Source organism: Nerophis lumbriciformis, linkage group LG12 (assembly GCF_033978685.3).
Source record: "Nerophis lumbriciformis linkage group LG12, RoL_Nlum_v2.1, whole genome shotgun sequence".
In the NCBI taxonomy this organism is placed as follows: domain Eukaryota; kingdom Metazoa; phylum Chordata; class Actinopteri; order Syngnathiformes; family Syngnathidae; genus Nerophis; species Nerophis lumbriciformis.
The window spans coordinates 24,323,330-24,343,339 of record NC_084559.2 but is presented as its reverse complement, the minus strand read 5'-3'; the positions used below and the strand labels follow the sequence as shown (position 1 = coordinate 24,343,339).

At 39.2% G+C, this 20,010-nt stretch overlaps 1 protein-coding gene across 2 annotated transcripts in view; it reads left to right on the top strand.

Annotated features, from left to right (window-relative positions):
- rasal1a (RAS protein activator like 1a (GAP1 like)) overlaps window positions 1-20,010 on the top strand; it is a 46,300-nt gene that overhangs the window by 14,651 nt on the left and 11,639 nt on the right. For both annotated transcript variants that reach the window (XM_072914334.1, XM_061986130.1), the window contains exons 9-15: window positions 2,767-2,884; window positions 3,017-3,170; window positions 7,042-7,106; window positions 7,246-7,358; window positions 11,049-11,241; window positions 11,343-11,480; window positions 14,208-14,352. In XM_072914334.1, the coding sequence (XP_072770435.1) occupies window positions 2,767-2,884; window positions 3,017-3,170; window positions 7,042-7,106; window positions 7,246-7,358; window positions 11,049-11,241; window positions 11,343-11,480; window positions 14,208-14,352 (926 nt within the window). The remainder of the gene's footprint in view (window positions 1-2,766; window positions 2,885-3,016; window positions 3,171-7,041; window positions 7,107-7,245; window positions 7,359-11,048; window positions 11,242-11,342; window positions 11,481-14,207; window positions 14,353-20,010) is intronic.

Sequence of the window (20,010 nt, the reverse complement as noted above, 5' to 3'; positions counted from 1 at the left end):
AATAATAGTGCAAAGTAACTCAGTGTAGAGTAAGATAATGAAACGTGAGCTGTAGGTGTAATTATTTTGTATGATCCAGGGTGTACCCCGCCTTCCGCCCGATTGTAGCTGAGATAGGCTCCAGCGCCCCCCGCATACTTGCCAACCCTCCCGAATTTTCCGGGAGACTCCCGAAATTCAGCGCCTCTCCCGAAAACCTCCCGGGACAAATATTCTCCCGAAAATCTCCCGATTTTCAGCCGGAGCTGGAGGCCACGCCCCCTCCAACTCCATGCGGACCTGAGTGAGGACAGCCTTTTTTCAAGACGGGAGGACAACAGGGTGACAAGAACTAAATCATCCAGACAAGAGATACATTGTATTATTATGTTTATCTTACCTAAAAATAAATATATTTATTAATTAAAAAAAAAAACCCAAACAAACATGTTTACTATATTTTGCTAAAAACATCAAAATTAATTGTATTTTTATTTGTATTTTTTCTGACTCCTTATTACACTCAGCCATATAATTATACATTAAAATAAACATATTTGAAATAATTAATTTTAAATGATCATAATTCATTTAAAATGACCATATTTAATTATTAAAATAATTGCTTGTTTATCAACAACTTTAACATTTTATTCATTACATTTTGAAGCTCTCAGAAGCCAAGTTATGTTATATTCCTTAATATTTATTTATGCAAGTTTGAAGTATCAATTATCTAAACACAGTTTTGTTTGCATATTTTCAGGATGTATATATATATACAGGTAAAAGCCAGTAAATTAGAATATTTTGAAAAACTTGATTTATTTCAGTAATTGCATTCAAAAGGTGTAACTTGTACATTATATTTATTCATTGCACACAGACTGATGCATTCAAATGTTTATTTCATTTAATTTTGATGATTTGAAGTGGCAACAAATGAAAATCCAAAATTCCGTGTGTCACAAAATTAGAATATTACTTAAGGCTAATACAAAAAAGGGATTTTTAGAAATGTTGGCCAACTGAAAAGTATGAAAATGAAAAATATGAGCATGTACAATACTCAATACTTGGTTGGAGCTCCTTTTGCCTCAATTACTGCGTTAATGCGGCGTGGCATGGAGTCGATGAGTTTCTGGCACTGCTCAGGTGTTATGAGAGCCCAGGTTGCTCTGATAGTGGCCTTCAACTCTTCTGCGTTTTTGGGTCTGGCATTCTGCATCTTCCTTTTCACAATACTCCACAGATTTTCTATGGGGCTAAGGTCAGGGGAGTTGGCGGGCCAATTTAGAACAGAAATACCATGGTCCGTAAACCAGGCACGGGTAGATTTTGCGCTGTGTGCAGGCGCCAAGTCCTGTTGGAACTTGAAATCTCCATCTCCATAGAGCAGGTCAGCAGCAGGAAGCATGAAGTGCTCTAAAACTTGCTGGTAGACGGCTGCGTTGACCCTGGATCTCAGGAAACAGAGTGGACCGACACCAGCAGATGACATGGCACCCCAAACCATCACTGATGGTGGAAACTTTACACTAGACTTCAGGCAACGTGGATCCTGTGCCTCTCCTGTCTTCCTCCAGACTCTGGGACCTCGATTTCCAAAGGAAATGCAAAATTTGCATGGTTGGGTGATGGTTTGGGGTGCCATGTCATCTGCTGGTGTCGGTCCACTCTGTTTCCTGAGATCCAGGGTCAACGCAGCCGTCTACCAGCAAGTTTTAGAGCACTTCATGCTTCCTGCTGCTGACCTGCTCTATGGAGATGGAGATTTCAAGTTCCAACAGGACTTGGCGCCTGCACACAGCGCAAAATCTACCCGTGCCTGGTTTACGGACCATGGTATTTCTGTTCTAAATTGGCCCGCCAACTCCCCTGACCTTAGCCCCATAGAAAATCTGTGGGGTATTGTGAAAAGGAAGATGCAGAATGCCAGACCCAAAAACGCAGAAGAGTTGAAGGCCACTATCAGAGCAACCTGGGCTCTCATAACACCTGAGCAGTGCCAGAAACTCATCGACTCCATGCCACGCCGCATTAACGCAGTAATTGAGGCAAAAGGAGCTCCAACCAAGTATTGAGTATTGTACATGCTCATATTTTTCATTTTCATACTTTTCAGTTGGCCAACATTTCTAAAAATCCCTTTTTTGTATTAGCCTTAAGTAATATTCTAATTTTGTGACACACGGAATTTTGGATTTTCATTTGTTGCCACTTCAAATCATCAAAATTAAATGAAATAAACATTTGAATGCATCAGTCTGTGTGCAATGAATAAATATAATGTACAAGTTACACCTTTTGAATGCAATTACTGAAATAAATCAAGTTTTTCAAAATATTCTAATTTACTGGCTTTTACCTGTATGTGTATGTGTATATATATATATATATATATATATATATATATATATATATATATATATATATATATATATATATATATATGAAATACTTAACTTGGTGAATTCTAGCTGTCAATATACTCCTCCCCCCCCCCTCCCACACACACACACACACACACACACACACACACACCTCCCGAAATTGGAGGTCTCAAGGTTGGCAAGTATGGCCCCCCGCGACCCCGAAGGGAATAAGCGGTAGAAAATGGATGGATGGATCCTATATAATTTTTATTGGCCAGAAAATACTTGCCACTGCATTAATAATATATTTGTCAGAGATTTCAAATACCCTTCTGTGTTATCTTGTAATATTTACATGATTTACATATCAGTCTTGTTTTTGTAGTTTTCTTCATTTCTTCTCTGTATCTAGTGGCAAGTTGGGAGCACTGCGTCTGAAGGTGCGTTTGGTCGAGGATCAAATTTTGCCATCGCTGTACTATCAGCCCCTCATTGACCTTTTGGTTGAGTCGGTCATCTCCCCTGCTGAGGTCAGCAGCTTCTTTTCAAAGCAGATATTGAACTGCTTACTTGTGCAATAAATACTCATGTCAGGAGATTTTTCTATTTCCCTTGAAAAAAAAAAGGTCCAAATTCAGTAAGGAATGCGTTCTGCTCACTAGGTGGAGGACAGCAGCGCACTGACCTTGCTAGAAGAGGTGACCACCGTTGAGAGCAGACAAGACGTGGCCATGACTTTGGTGAAGATCTATTTGGGTCAAGGCCTGGTGGTTCCCTTTTTGGATTATCTAAACACCCGGGAGGTCAACATCACAAGTAAGATGGAAAAAAAATGTCAAACTTTACTGGCCTTATCAATAAGAAATATTGTGACATCATAACAGTGTGACAAACTCTGGGCTGCCAATGGAATATTTGACTGAGGCCTTTCCAGAGTTACATGTGACCGAAAGATATGTCTTTGGAATATATGCACAGGTAGAGCCTTGCTATATGACTATAAATAGAATGCTTACGTGAGATGAGCTGTAATATCATGTATAATACTGTAGCGTTACATAGTGTGAGTAGAATAATGTACTTTTATTTGTTTAGTACTTATAACTACATCAGTCAGTTTACCCGTTATATTTGCCACACTCAAGATCAACGTTCCCTCTAAAGGTGCGCGCCTGTGCAATTGCGCACTGCTCAAGCGTCCTCTGCGCACGGCAAATCTATGCCACGCACAAAATCAAATAAAAAAATAGGCGCATAACAATTTTCGACACACAGACACGACAGAGAAAACAGTTTTCGTCATCATTGTTCAAATGTTGTAACGTCTGTCGAGACGCTTCGAGGACATGAATTCCATCAATCACTTTACTGAGCAAAACTCTTTATTGTCGGCCATAAACACATCACCAAAACATTAGTAAAAAAAATTATATCTAGCAAAACTGGTCATTTTCTGCAGTACAAACCAGACCAAAAGCAACTTTGTTATATCAACAGCAGCCGCTCGTTCTTTCTCACTTGCGCCAACACATTCACATATGGCACTTAGCCAGTAATACGTTTACAGTCACACAAAAAGTCGGACAACTCCAACACCGCAGTGTCATTCCAGGTTGTTACACTATGATTTACCAATCAAATGTGTGCTTATTCTAGTGTCATTTATTAGGAATCTTAATTTATAAATATTAATCATGAAATGCTGTTAGTATATTAAATAAATACTAATAAAAATATATTTTTTTACAAAGGAAGTTGCAGGAATGTACACATGATCCCCTGCTTACATCTCATTGTGCAACATGTGAATGTTTTAATGGGAACTAAATGCAATGTCTGAAAGGGGTACAAATTATTTCCAAAGCAGGACCTCCACCCAGACAAACAATACAAGTACACAGTTCATGAAAAACAATATTTTTTGTTATTGTCATTGTAAGTGGGCCTAAACATTTATATTAGAAAATAAGCTCATGAAAATGACTGCTGTCATTTGATTATAATAATAAGAGAATGTTGTCTGTCTATCTGTGTTGGCCCTGCGATGAGGTGGGGACTTGTCCAGGGTGTACCCCGCCTTCCGCCTGAATGCAGCTGAGATAGGCTCCAGCGACCCCGAAAGGGACAAGCGGTAGAAAATGGATGGATGGATGAAGATTGAACTTGTTATTTAGTCAGGTTTGGGACAGGTGTGCTGCTAGTGTAGCCACAGTGTGCACGTCTGATGTTGCTCACATGGACTCCACTGAATGCTCAGGGAGTTTTTGCGTTTGTTCACACACATGAAGAATTAGGGACGGCGTGGCGCAGTGGAAGAGTGGCCGTGCGCGACCCGAGGGTCCCTGGTTCAATCCCCACCTAGTACCAACCTCGTCATGTCCGTTGTGTCCTGAGCAAGACACTTCACCCTTGCTCCTGATGGGTGCTGGTTAGCGCCTTGCATGGCAGCTCCCTCCATCAGTGTGTGAATGTGTGTGTGAATGGGTAAATGTGGAAGTAGTGTCAAAGCGCTTTGAGTACCTTGAAGGTAGAAAAGCGCTATACAAGTACAACCCATTTATCATTATCATTTAATTAGAGGCAACATTGCTCAAGACTCTAGTCAAATTAATTTGCTGTTTATTCATGGTTTTATATAACAGTTGTTATGGGGTAATAGTCACATCAATGCTAGGGATGCAATGAAATGACAAATCTTAGCCAAAAACTGAAAGACGAGGTAAGCAAACAGAAAACCGAAACATTAAAATAAATTATTATGTTAATTATCATTACCATTGCGCCTAAGGCTGTGACCGAGTAATAACATCACTAAAATTAAAGTATTGCAATTGCGCAAGTTATTATTCATCCTTCAAAGAATAAACACAAAAATATAATTATGAACTTTTTTATTTACCACTGGTATTGCAGAATATTATTATTTTTTAAATCAGATTAATCACACTATTGAATTTGAAATAATCATGATTAATCAAAGGGTTTTACTCAATTGTAAAAAAAAAAATTTACTTGACAAAAGTCCCTACTATTTAGACACAAATGCAAAGTTATTCTCAGAATGTCAGGCAGGCAATTTTAATGTTTTAATTGAATATCTATAATTTCTTCCCCCAAACTTGGCAACAGTTTTATCTAAAGTCCTGTCAGGGTGTATTTTGAAGTGACATTTTTCAGAGAGCACACCAGTTGGAGTCTCCTCACTCATTTTTGCACTGACATATGCATTGACCTGGTCACTGAGCTTATAAAGACCCTCGCTACCTTTCAGGTAACCATCTGTGATTAAGACAATAAAGCATGCACGGTCAAAAAAAAGTGTGTGATTAATCTGCGTATACACATGATTAGTGCGATTTTTTTGTGAATAATCACATGAGTTAACTCGTTATTTTGACAGTCCTAAAAATAATATGATATATTTTAATATTATTTCCAATAATAATAATAAAAATGACAGGCCAAATACTGAATGGCGGGGGAGAGAGTCGACACGCTCCAAAGAAGAAGTCAACAGGGAAGCGTAGAGTGGGTTGTTCCACTGCAGCTAAACTAGACAGTCATTGGATAAATGCTCGGCTTTGTCCCGCCCATTGGATGCTCACCGTCTCTGAGAGTCTGTGGACAGTGGGCTGGTCTCAGCTGGCCTGGAAGCTGAGCTTCCCCATGATGATTGGATGATCTGTCTGAGTGATTCGGCGAATATGAAATATGAACACCAGTGCCAGAGCATTTTTAAAGCGTAAATTCCGTTGTTCCAAGTTGATCTGAAGACTTTTATAGCACATGTGTCTGTCCATTCATATACACACACGAGGCAAGCTATTTCCTTAGAGGAAAAACAATAGCTAATTAGTAGCTCTGGTGTGGCCATGTTAGAGAAAATGGTGATCTATAGATTAGTTATATTGCTAGCTCACAAAAAAAATGCAATCACTCTACCGAGCTAAACTTGCTTAATGATTTTTTATACTTGGGCTGACAAAATACAGTTTGTGCATTACACCTATCTTGATGTCAGTATTGATGTTTGGACACGCCTACTCCAACTTGTACTTCCAAAGCCTTTGGAAGGTTATTGCTATTTACCTAGAAATTGATTTTCAGACCACTATGTGCTACTGTCACAGTCTGATGGAAGACCAAACTCACCAGCTCTAAAATGTTCAACCATCTCTGCCAATGACACCCTCTCTAGTCTGTATTAGTCATGCTTCTGCCTCCGCATCACATGACCATGTATAGTTCACACAGAGTTGGGCTCTGGTGTTTGTGTGCTGTTTGCCTAGTTTGAGATAATGAGCATCTTGCCAAAGTTTCCATGGCAACGCCGCAGGAGTATATTGGTAACAAGTTGCAGTACGATACATTTTATTGCACACCTACGTTATAGGTTTTTTAATTGCTGAAGGCTACAGAGCCATCGTAGCCCTAAGTCAGAATCTTCAGTGGCATACTAGATGCTTGTGTAAATCAGGAATCATTAGCCTTGTGTGAATAAAAACCCTTACCTCATGAAATCAACTTGCTCCTATTAAGGATCCTCTTTCATAAAACACAAAATGTTTTTGCAAAATGGAAAAGTGCTGCATTTGATAACATATAATCACACTAATGCCCATTTTTTTTTAATAATATTCGCATATATTGTGTGTGTGTGTGTGTGTTTTTTTTTTTTTTTGTCTAGCTGATCCAAATACTCTATTCCGCTCCAACTCACTTGCTTCCAAAGCCATGGAACAATTTATGAAGGTCAGTTATCCAAATATTTATTAATTGCATATTATATATTAAAATATTATATTTTTTATACATTATGTTATCAAATGTCCAGTGATTTTTTTCCTACAGGACATCAAAAAGATGTTTTAAAACATGATATTTTTGTCAGGCTGTTGGCATGCTGTATTTACATGAAGTACTGAAGCCCATCATCAACCGCATCTTTGATGAGAAGAAGTACATTGAACTGGACCCATGTAAGATTGACCTGAACCACACAAGGTAAATCTGACCTATAATATACCAAATCTTATCTGGAAAGGCGACTGTTTACAGTATAGTACTGTGTAAGTTGAGATTTTGCATATTCTGTACAGCTCCACTGATGTTTGAAAATGTACATAAACGAAAGTTTGGCAATAAGAAAGTGCCCGCTTGCTTTACATTTCCCTCTTGAGAAAAATACATGAATCTGAGAATGAAATAGTCATAAAAGAAGATCGTAAGAAGGGGGATGGCTGTTGCCTGGCAACTGCTATGAGCCCCCTGAGATGTCAATCTGTGACATGGAGGGAGATCCAGCATTCTTTACTTCTGCAGTAGCTGTGCCTGCTATCATCTACTGTCTCCACTCCCTGTCTTTAAATCTCTCCAGATGCTCTAAACAATGGCTGGGATCATGTATGCATAAACTCTTGCGAGCAGGATGCTCCCACATAAAGCAAATCTATAATCACCACTGTTATTGGAACTATTGTTGGTTTGTTCTACTGTTGTTGTTTATTCATGAATATTGCTACCGTCATGACCAGGCAGTGGCATACTTTTGAAATCTGTCAAATTCATAGTTGATCAAGCTCGCCTTGAAGAGCATGATGGAGTGCACCACTTGGCTATAACCAGCAAACACCTTGCTGACTGATGACGTTCACTTAAAGGGCACCTATGATGTTATTTTGCATTTAAAGCACTTCTAGATGATATTTATTGGATACGCTTTGGTGTAAATTTTGCAAAAAAATTGCTCTAGTCACTTTTATAACCCGTCTTTCTGCAAGAAGTTTGATTGTGTCCGCGTTCCAGATTGCAAATGAAACCACGCCCCACTCTCTCCAAAAAGCATAATAATTTATCTTATGAAAATGTACACTTGGCATGACGAGGATTATTACGCAGCTTATTGCGTGGATTGTTTTCCCGGGATGCAAACGGACTAGACCAGACATCGGTAGAAGGTAGGAACATGATTTAATCTTGACTATAAAAAGTACAAACAAAAGGCGCTCACAAAGCGGAGACACAAACTTGGCGCAGGGAACAAAACTAGTACTTTAACGTAAACTATGAACATAAAACAAACAACACTTACTGTGACATGAACAGAGCAGCATGAACTATGAACAAGAACTATGGCGTGGACAGAGCAAACACCGAGTAAATCCAGAGTAATGTCACCAGGCAGACTAACTGGCCAAACAGGCTTAAATAATAATCTCTGATTAGCGACAGGTGTGATTCGTACAAATGAGACAGGTGAAAACTAATTAGTTGCCATGGTGACTAAACAAACAAGGAAGCGCAAAGGAACTAATGGAGTCGTCATGGAAACTAAAACAAACAAGGGTGCACAAAAACCGGAACTTATGGAGTCCAAAACTAGCAGAAAATAAAACAAAATCCAGACCACAGAACATGACAACACTGTTTACAATATATCGTCGTCGGCGCTATTTTTTCTCCATACATGGTCAAAAATGAACTTCCTAAACATAATATAGATTCCCCCGATCACAACCTTAGGTACACCTACACAGTTCTCTATGCTTAGCTTTTTCACTAGTAGCACAGGTGCTACTAAATAAAAAAAATGAGTAGCACAGAATTTTTTTGTAGCGATATGACATGTCTTTAATATCGCAGTTCTATTAACACTGAAACAAGGTACACATGTGCACTCATACATATAAACACAATGCCATCATAAGTCCTCCTGCAACACTCAATTAAACACAGAGCACATCGCTAAACTGTGCTAGTACTGTCGCTAACACGAGTGTAGGGCTGGGCGATATGGATCAAAACTCGTATCCCGATATAGTTTGGCCCATAAACTGTCCCATAAATGGAAATATTCGTTGACATAACTAAATATCTCCACCATGCCTTGTTTTTCAATTTTCTGCACCGATGGGGATCCCAAATACACAAAAACTGGTACAAACAAGGAAGAAAAGTAGGTTGTGCATAATACGATCCTAACTTAAGAGGTGTTTGGTGATTAGAAAAAAGAGAACGCCTTAGAAATAATATAACAAAAGTGAAATATAATCTGCAATCTTTAAACTATGCTCAATTTTTCAGCTAACAAAAACACAAAAGAACAAAATGTGAAGTAAAGTGCCCTGGTTTAAGAGGACATGTTTAAATGTCAGCAGCAGCATGAAAATAATTGACCTTTAACTATAAACATTATTATAGGACATACACACAAAGATGTTAGCCAGGAACACTAACCTGCCAACTGCTTCATGATGTTGTGTGACAGGCTGTGTTCTGAAAATAATTTTTACAAAGTCATTAATTATAGTTATTCGTTACTTTACCAACAATGTAATTGAATTACTAACTGGATTACTCTTTAATAAATTAAATTAATTATTGTGTTACTTAAAAATATCTGGCATAATGCAGTTGAGATTAGGTTTCATATAATGTATATATATATGACAGACTGTTGCCTAGTAACATGTGATGTCAGGAGTCCACTCAGTAGTCTTGCTTGAGCTGTTTTTGTCAGCTTAGCAGGCTAGCAGCAGCAGTTTGTCTGCTCTGACAGCAGCTCTTTTGAATCTTTCACTGGTTTGTGTTACCTCTGCTTAATAAATTGACTGAATGCGCTTCCATGGCTGTATGTTCTTGTCAACAAACGTGGTATTATTTGAATGTCAAGTTTGTCATTTCTATCATTGATTTGTTGTTCAATATTTCCTCCAACCCTCGTTGTTACCAGTACCAGTTACCGGGTCTTTTACTGACCCGTTCCTTCAACTAAGATCTGGTTTCATCTGTGTTGGAACACTGAGTGTGTGAGCTAAGAGGAGCAGCCCCGCTACCCTCTGTGCATAGCGCAGATGGGGGGGAGGATACACAGCTCTCAGCGCAAATGATCAATCGCTTGTCCATTTGGTTATTGTTTGAATTTATTTCAAACATGCTATACAAATCGTAGAAAATATTATTCTTGTTTTATAAAATTTCGGAGCAAAATGCGATGAAAGGGTGGAAATCCCTTTCTGCACATGTGCGACAATTTAAAAAAAAAAAGTTGCACTGTCTATTTTTAGGAGCATTTGCAAGTAAATTTGTCGCCCCGTACAACCCTACCAGTGCACACTGGCCAATGGATTCAGACTCTGCATAAAAAAGCTGCTATTGACAGCATTTATGTCACTGTATGTCACACATCGGTGGCATTATCCAGATATTGCGATTAGATGAAAATAATACTTTATCCTATTATTTTTGGGTTTCCTCATAGCCTGAAGCAGGGTAAAGAAGCTTTTCCCCCCTGGCTGAGAGCTTTACTCAACGTCTAAAGAAGTGCATCCACTTCGCTGTGATGTCACGACGTGGCCAGGCTGCAAAACTGCACGCAAGCTCACGCCTAAATACATGAGCCTTATGATTTGACGCTTTGGCATTGTTTAACACGAGTATCCAACATTGTAACAACATTTATAAGTCAGAAAAGACAACATTCATCATAAGTCCCCTTTAAGCAAAGTTGAGCTACATTTCCAAATCTGCTCTGGTAGTGTCATTCTCCTCCACATGTCATGGGCATGGAAACAGGAGTTTAGAACTGTCTGCTATGTGCTGATTTGGGAAATGATGTAAAATGCCCATCAATAGTCCTGATTACAAGTGTCTTGATGGAGTGGTTCAGTGATAAGTGCCTCGTTCTTCGGGAAGGAGGATTTCCTTTAAGGGGGCCGTGTCAGAGGCAGAAGTGCGGGACAGCAGCGTGGAGATGCTGCAGAGCTACTTAAGCAGGATCGTTGAATCAATCGTGGGCTCGGTTGAGCAATGTCCTCCTGTCATGAGAGTGGCCTTCAAACAGCTGCACAAGCGTGTTGAGGAGCAGTTTGCTGAGCCTGAAAATGAGGTCAGTGTTCAGCGCAAGCAAACGTGCAAGGTGAAATATTTTCACACGTGAGAGCCCATAGGTATCAGTAACGCTTGTCGTCTTCACCTTATGTTGAACAGGATGTGAAATATCTCGCCATCAGTGGATTTTTTTTCCTGCGTTTTTTCGCTCCTGCAATCCTCACACCTAAACTGTTCCAGCTGAGAGACCAGCACGCTGATACGCGTACAAGCAGGACACTGTTACTGCTGGCCAAGGTAATGTTTGCATCACACCTACACACTCACACGTCATGCCTTCATGTGGGGGTGGAAGAGGATGGAAGCTTCTAAATGACAACTGAGTGTCATGCAAATTGTACGCAGAACAAAATGAAGATGAAATATTCAATCGATCGCAACTGGACTGTTCAGTTTGTCTTAGAAGACGTTTTGCCTGTCCTCCGATCAGTCTTCATCAGTTCATGCTCTAGACTTAGATTGTCACATCTAGTCTAAATGTTGGTATCAAAGTCCCAATAATGTGTACTTCAAAGAGGAGTGCGTGCTCAGGCAAGGACGGTTGTAAAAAACAACCCCTCTGTCAATGCCAACAGCAGTCATTAGAATGGAGGTCCCCCTCATTGTGTGGCAAAACGATCGCTGTGAAGCCAACACTAGCAGTCTAAAATCAGTCGTTTGACTGGAAACATCCACGTCAACATCCCATTTACCGTAGTTTTCGGATTATAAATCGCAGTTTTTTTCATAGTTTGGCCGGGGGTGCGACTTATACTCTGGAGTGATTTATGTGTGAAATTATTAACACATTACCGTAAAATATCAAATAATATTATTTATCTCATTCATGTAAGTGACAGCCGAAACCATCCTGTCCGGATTCAGAAAGGCTGGAATAATTGGAACTGCAACTGACGATGACTCTGATGTAAGCGACGTACCGATAGAAGAGGAAGCGGCGCATTGTCTACCTTTGGAGTTGGCAGAGTTGTTTAGAAGCGACACCAAGGAAGAAGATTTCATGGGATTTAGCGATTAGGAGTGACAGATTGTTTGGTAAACGTATAGCATGTTCTATATTTTATAGTTATTTGAATGACTCTTACCATAATATGTTACGTTGACATACAAGGCACGTTCTCAGTTGGTTATTTATGCGTCATATAACGTACACTTATTCAGCCTGTTGTTCACTATTCTTTATTTATTTTAAATTGCCTTTCAAATGTCTATTCTTGGTGTTGGATTTTATCAAATAAATTTGCCCAAAAAATGTGACTTATACTCTAGTGCGACTTATATATGTTTTTTTCCTTCTTTATTATGCATTTTCGGCCGTTGCGATTTATACTCCGGAGCGATTTATAATCCGAAAAATACGGTAGTTGTTTTAATGGCACAAAAGGGGCACCTGGAACCGGAAAGTTCATATCTCCTGTTAATGGTTAGACGCTAAATTGTTTAATCTCTTTGGAATAGTTGAAAGAAGGGCTGCAACTAACGACTTTTTTGATAGTCGACTAGTCATCGACTATCTTAACGATTAGTCGACTAATCGGTTTATGAAGTGTACACCCATCCAGTGGCTCTGATTTAGCCATTGGCTTTTGAATTTAGCTTGATATATTTTTAGGCATATGCTAACAATGATAATAAAGATGACTACTGGTACTTAATTCAGAAATATTTATTTATGAACTGTGCTGCTAATTAGGCTGCTACAATTTGTTTTTCACTTAAAAGCGAGCTTTTAATTGCTATCACTTTCGCCACTGACTTTCTTTGGACTGCAATAATATAATATTAATATTAAAATGTTTTTGTTTCTAGAAACCTGCACACAGATTTATAAAGAGCGTTTAGCTGGCGAATTTTGGCTAAAATGAGAGTTAGAGCTATGTTTTACAAACTTAGCTACCGGTAGCTACCGCATTTTTCGGAGTATAAGTCGCACCGCAGTATAAGTCGCACCTGCCGAAAATGCATAATAAAAAAGGAATAAAAACATATATAAGTCGCACTGGAGCCCGGCCAAACAATGAAAAAAACTGCGTCTTATAGTCCGAAAAATACGGTATTTTGCCGAGGAGATGTCCGACATGCCTCTGCCTGAAATGCATCCGCATCGCAGACGTACTGCCAAGAAAAGCAAGGTCCGCGTTGTTATCTCTGTTTTTGATGTGTTTCGGTTGACATGTTTCCATACTTTTCATGTTTTCACTCACGGTCTTCTTGCATTGACTGCTGACATGTTTCTCTTTCTCATGTTGCTTGGCTCTCACATGTCCATTTTCGCACCGAAAAACACAAGCGTTGAGCTCACCGACTATCATCGTCCAATAGGTTTAGAAGAAGGTCACCTCACACAACTTGGGTTCTGTTCAAGGTGTTTTTTCTTGCCTGTGTTGCCAAATGCTTGCTCATGTGGTGTTCAGTTGGTTTTCTTTAATGTAAAAGGAGCGTGCTTCTCGACCTCATATGTGTATAACGCCATATAAATAACATTGACTTTGTAAAAACTTACAGACATACTTAGACAATATCTTCTGATTGTAGCTTTCAAAATGCATTGAAATGAAATGACCCTAATGTAAAATATTGATACCCCCTTTCTCCTTACCATCCTAATGACATGGCTGTCAAGGTCACAAATTAGATGCAACCTTGGTCCTGCATGGTCTTCATGGCCGCTGTCCATGGTGTTGAAGTGCTGTTGCCATGGACCTTCTGCCGTGAAAGGGAAGGGCTATTTTTACCTCTGTATATGCAGCAAGCAGTGTAGTTCAAAGACAGCATCAGAACGGGAGGAGACAGGGACTTCCTCCTCTCCCACGGCCAGGTGGGGGCTGGACAAAGGGCCGCACAGCACGCTTGACCACAGGGACGCTTTTTTGATCTGTGACTTTCAGATATATAGTCACTTTCTCTGAGTTCAGTTCGTGTCAGGTTACATGTGAGTCAATATATTGTCTCTGTTGTTGTTAGGCTTTACAAAGTGTGGGGAACCTCGGCCTTCAGTTGGGTCATGGAAAGGAGCAATGGATGGCGCCTCTCCATCCCATCATACTTCGCAGTGTGGCCTCTGTGAAGGACTTCCTGGACAAATTGATTGACATCGATCATGACATTGGTAAGTTACGTCACACAACAAGGATCACAAGTCACAGGCATACTTGCCAACCTTGAGACCTCAGATTTTGGGAGATGGGGGTGTGGGGGGGCGGGGTTGGGAGGGGGGCGGGGTTTGGTGGTAGCGGGGGTGTATATTGTAGCCCGGAAGAGTTAGGGCTGCAAGGGATTCTGGGTATTTGCTCTATTGTGTTACGGTGCGGATGTTCTCCCAAAATGTGTTTGTCATTCTTGTTTGGTGTGGGTTCACAGTGTGGCGCATATTTGTAACAGTGTTAAAGTTGTTTATACGGCCACCCTCAGTGTGACCTGTATGGCCGTTGATAAAGTATGTCTTGCAGTCACTTACGTGTGTCTGTAGAAGCCGCAGACAACATGTGACTGGGCCGGCACGCTGTTTGTATGGATAAAAAGCGGACGCGACGGCAGGTTGTAGAGGACGCTAAAGGCAGTGCCATCACGGCACGCCCTCAATATTGTTGTCCGGGTGAAATTCGGGAGAAATTCGGGAAAATGTTTGCCCTGGGAGGTTTTCGGGAGGGGCACTGAAATTCGGGAGTCTCCCGGAAAAATCGGGAGGGTTGGCAAGTATGGTCACAGGTGACTTTGGAGTAGGTATGATCAAAATGAATTCGCCTTTTGCAATAAATGTAACCTGCTGCATGTTTTATAATCCTTAAATTATTAAATTAATCACTAACACCATCATGTGCAACAGTGATGGTGACTCATAAATCTAGTTAAGATTTTTCATAAAACTATTAAAAATATGTTTTTTTATTGAATATCGCAAAAAATCACTTTGACTTAACCTTTTGTATACTCTAGACTATATACTTTACTTAAAAATGTTTTTTTCAAATGATGGTGTAGAAAAATTGGTGACGGGACACTTGGCCATGTAATGAGTAGTATACGTGCAGCGAGTAAGCGCGGAGATTGCCTAAAAAAGCGTCCTAAAATTTTCGAAAATTAAAAATCTTTTTAGAATTGACATAAATAAGAATTGCAATTTGGATGTGAAAAAGTAGAAAATATCAGATTCATCACTAACGCCATTAGTGCAACAGTGTGGTTTTCCTCTCATAAACATTGTTTTTTTTTTCTTCATAAAAATTTATAACACTTTTTAAAGATAGATACAGCAAAATCGGAGAAATCACTTTCACTTAACATTTTATGTACTTTATGTATAACATATGCTTTTTTTAATAGGATGGTGTAAAAACTGGAGATGAGACACTTGACCATGAAATAAGCAATATACATCAGGGATGGGTATCTTACAACGGCATCTTGGGGTGACGATTTGATTACGAATCTATTCTCAATTCAACACTATTCTTGATTCAAACCGATTCTCGCAATATATTATTTGGTCTAAAAATGATAATAAAACCTTTTCAAAACAGGTTACAGGTTACGAAAGCTCTTCTTTGCTGCTGACGTATGGCCTAAACGGGCAGTTAGTAATCGCATAGATGGCCTACAAAACTTTTTTTTTTTTTAATTGTTTTTTAAAAAAGAAATACATTTTTTTTCAAATACATTTTTGAAAATTATGAATCGATTTAGAATTGGAATAAATAAAAATCAAATCGATTTTTGTCAGCATCCTTAATATTTGATAATCCAAAATTGTCAGTTTATTCACTAACAAACACCATTAGTGCAACAGTGTGGTTTTCCTCTCATAAACATTTTTTTTCCCCATAAAAATAGATACCACTCGCAAAATCTCAGAAATCACTTTCACTATACTTTATATATAACATTATATGCTTTAATTTATAGATGTAAACATGAGCAATATGCAGTGTACAATCTTGCTGTCACTTTCTCCAAGCTCTCATCTTCGATTTGTATTTGTATCATATTTGTTTCAAACTTTATTCTTAAAAACTTAACTGCTAACATAACAGGAGGGTTAAACAGTAGTGAAATATTATTAAGTCAAGAAAAGAGCTGATGCGGCTAATGAGTTAGCCAATTGGGACCCACGCCTCCTGACTGCATGCATTCTACCCCTAACGAAGTTGATGTTGAGAAACATTTTATCCGTTTGACTTATCATGTTTCATCCACTTCTCGCGCAATCACGGCCATACCTTTCTCTTATATGTCAGTTTGACATTTAACACCATTTAACTTCTGCTGGATTTGTTTAAATCTAGTAGATAATTGCCACAACGCTTTGATGCTATCCTTCACGTGACAGTAGACAACAAGCAGAGGAATATATTATGTGGACAAAAGGGTTGAGCCACACTTGTTAATAAATGAATCAATCAGTATCTGAATAAGATAATTGCATGCTTTCTGTGAAGATGGGCATGTCAGCTGGCAAGGTGTAAGCACACGTTTCTTTTATAAGGTAGCAGACAGAATGAAAGGAACTCTGAAAGTTGTATTAGAAGTTAGCAGTGTTGGGTTAGTTACTGAAAACCAGTAACTAGTTACTTTATTTCAAAAGTAACTCAGTTACTAACTCAGTTACTTACACCAAAAAGTAATGCGTTACTGTGAAAAGTAACTATTTATTTTCTTCTTTTTTTCTTCTTTTTTTTTTTAAGGCTCCCATTAATGCCCTTTTAGCCTTCATTTCAGTACTGTTATTGCACTGGAGAATAATACAATCTGTTTTCAAAATGGGGTCCCAGGGACCCCATCAAGTCATAAAAATGGGATCCTACAGTAAATTTTTGGGGTCCCATTTTTTTGTAAGCGTTTTGAAAAAAAAAAAAGATAAACGTATGCATTATCCTGTTATATCTCACATTCTATATTGTGTTTTGGAAAAAGGTTGTCATAAATGTTACTTAATTCATTAAAAAAAATTATAAAAAAAGAAAACAAATTTGTATACATATGTAAATGTTTTCAGTTATAAACATTCATTCCAAACTTTACCGCTGCTGGTAGTTTTTTTAATGTTTTTATTTAATAAGTTGTGGGTGTATTTATTTCAGTATAAAAGTGTAAAAATTGTTTTGCTTCGGTCATGAAATGATGATAATGGTGTGCCAGGGCATACATACATTTTATATTTAACGCTTAAATCTCTGGAGTCTACATCAACTTCAGATCTATCCCTCATTTCAAAATGTTTTAGTTTTTTAATGTTTTTTTTTATTTGTTTGTTTTCCACCCTTTTTTGTCAAACAAAACTATGTTTTTAATGGCAAACACACAAAATATGCAAAATCTTCCACCAAAAATATTTTTCAAAGTGGAATATTTGATGTGAAGTAATCAGAACCTTGGATAGGTCAATAATTCATAATAACATTGATTTTGATTCAATATTATGTTTTGAGCAATGACAGTTTGAAAGAAATTGATTAACGTGGACAAGTTGAAAAACTTGTTACCATTTAGTGGTCAATTGTACGGAATATGTACTGTACTGTGCAATCTACTAATAAAAGTCTCAATCAATCAATCCACTCCCTCGCTCTCTCTGTCTCTGCCCCTCCCTCACAAATGCTGCTGCGTGCGCACAATATGTTTTGTTTTTAACCCCTTCTTAGCCCTGAACGTACATTGAAAATACATGTAACCCTAATCCAATCCAATCAATCCACTTTATTTATACAGCACATTTAAACATTAAAAATGTTTCCAAAGTGCTGCACAACAATATTAAAAACAATATTAAAAACAATAACTCAAAATGCCGGACATTTGAGGCATTTAAGAAACTCCGCCCGGACAGCCCCGCAAAAGAAGACATGTCCGGGGAAAAGAGGACGCATGGTCAGTCTAGAATATCTCCATGTTAAGAAACTCGGCTTCAGCTCCACCATGATGTCTTGTTAGTAAACACAGACACGCCCCCCTCCCCTTCTCACACCCACACCCAGACACACACACAGCGCCTCTTCTCTTGTCCCCTTTAAGACACAGAAAGAATCAGAAGGACGACACTGCAACTCTCCAATAAAACACACTCAGATCTTCTGTTTTTAGCCGATACTACATGAAAATAACGTAAAATAACGTAGTAATGCGTCATGTAGTAACGGTAACTGAGTTACTGAATATAAAAAAATAACGCATTAGACTACTAGTTACCGCCGGAACTAACTTTGTAACGCGTTAGTCCCAACCCTGGAAGTTAGTGTGGTAAGATATACCTGTACACTAGATATAATAAACCAGCACTGAAGGAAAGAACAAGGTGGAACTATATAGAACTAATGAACAATTAGGAACAGGTGTGCTGGAAGGACACGAGACACAAGGTAAAGGTTATGCAAAACACAGAGACCAAACAGAAAATACTACCAAAACAAGAGCACCAGGACAGGAAGTGATACCAAACAGGAAAATAAAGAACAAACTTTCCTGTTGATCATGACACTTTGATGTACTTTCACTAGCTGTTAAGGTTGAATAAATATAGCCAACAAACACAAGAGTGACTATCCTGACAAACACAATAGTGTGTTTGAATGGAACCAGTCACAAAACCACTTTAACAATTGTAATCATCACTAAAACAGTTTGCTGTGGCCTAAAAGGCAACATGCGCGTAGACTGAAATTAAAATGCTTAGGCAGAAAATAAATACATTATACAGTACATATAAGGGGTGTGTCAGGAAATATATATTTCAAGTATTCACCTTCAAAGTTATGCTCTCCTGGAGGGATTCTTCCTAGCTCATTTACAGTTTTGACATCATCTTGATGTGATCCACATTTTTAAAACGGGTCTCTTAGATAAAGTTGAGTTTGGGAAGAAAAAAAAATACTCACAAAGAGCCAGGTTGTGTGAAGTGGGGAGGTTGTTGTCGTGACATCCACCTGCATGTAACCTCACATGCAACAACAAGAAAAGAAAACGAGTGGATCAATTATTCAAATACCTCGGCATCACAGAAACATCTGATGGTTGGCGTGAAAAATATACAAACAAACAGATTGCCACGTCAAAAGACACCTTCAACAAAATGAATCTTATATTTAGAAATAGAAACATCTCACTTGACACCAAACTCAGTGTCCTCAAAACGTATGTATGGTCTGTCCTACTTTACGGCTTTGAATGCTGGACTTTAGATAATCAACAACTGAGAAAATTAGATCCATCCATCCATCCATCCATCCATCTTCTTCCGCTTATCCGAGGTCGGGTCGCGGGGGAAGCAGCCTAAGCAGGGAAGCCCAGACTTCCCTCTCCCCAGCCACTTCGTCCAGCTCGTCCCGGGGTATCCCTAGGCGTTCCCAGGCCACCCGGGTTGATAGTCTTCCCAACGTGTCCTGGGTCTTCCCCGTGGCCTTCTACCGGTTGGACGTGCCCGAAACACCTCCCTAGGGAGGCGTTCGGGTGGCATCCTGACCAGATGCCCGAACCACCTCATCTGGCTCCTCTCGATGTGGAGGAGCAGCGGCTTTAGTTTGAGCTCCTCCCGGATGACAGAGCTTCTCACCCTATCTCTAAGGGAGAGCCCCGCCACCCGGCGGAGGAAACTAATTTTGGCCGCTTGTACCCGTGATCTTGTCCTTTCGGTCATGACCCAAAGCTCATGACCATAGGTGAGGATGGGAACGTAGATCGACCGGTAAATCGAGAGCTTTGCCTTCCGGCTCAGCTCCTTCTTCACCACAACGGATCGATACAGCGTCCGCATTACTGAAGACGCCGCACCGATCCG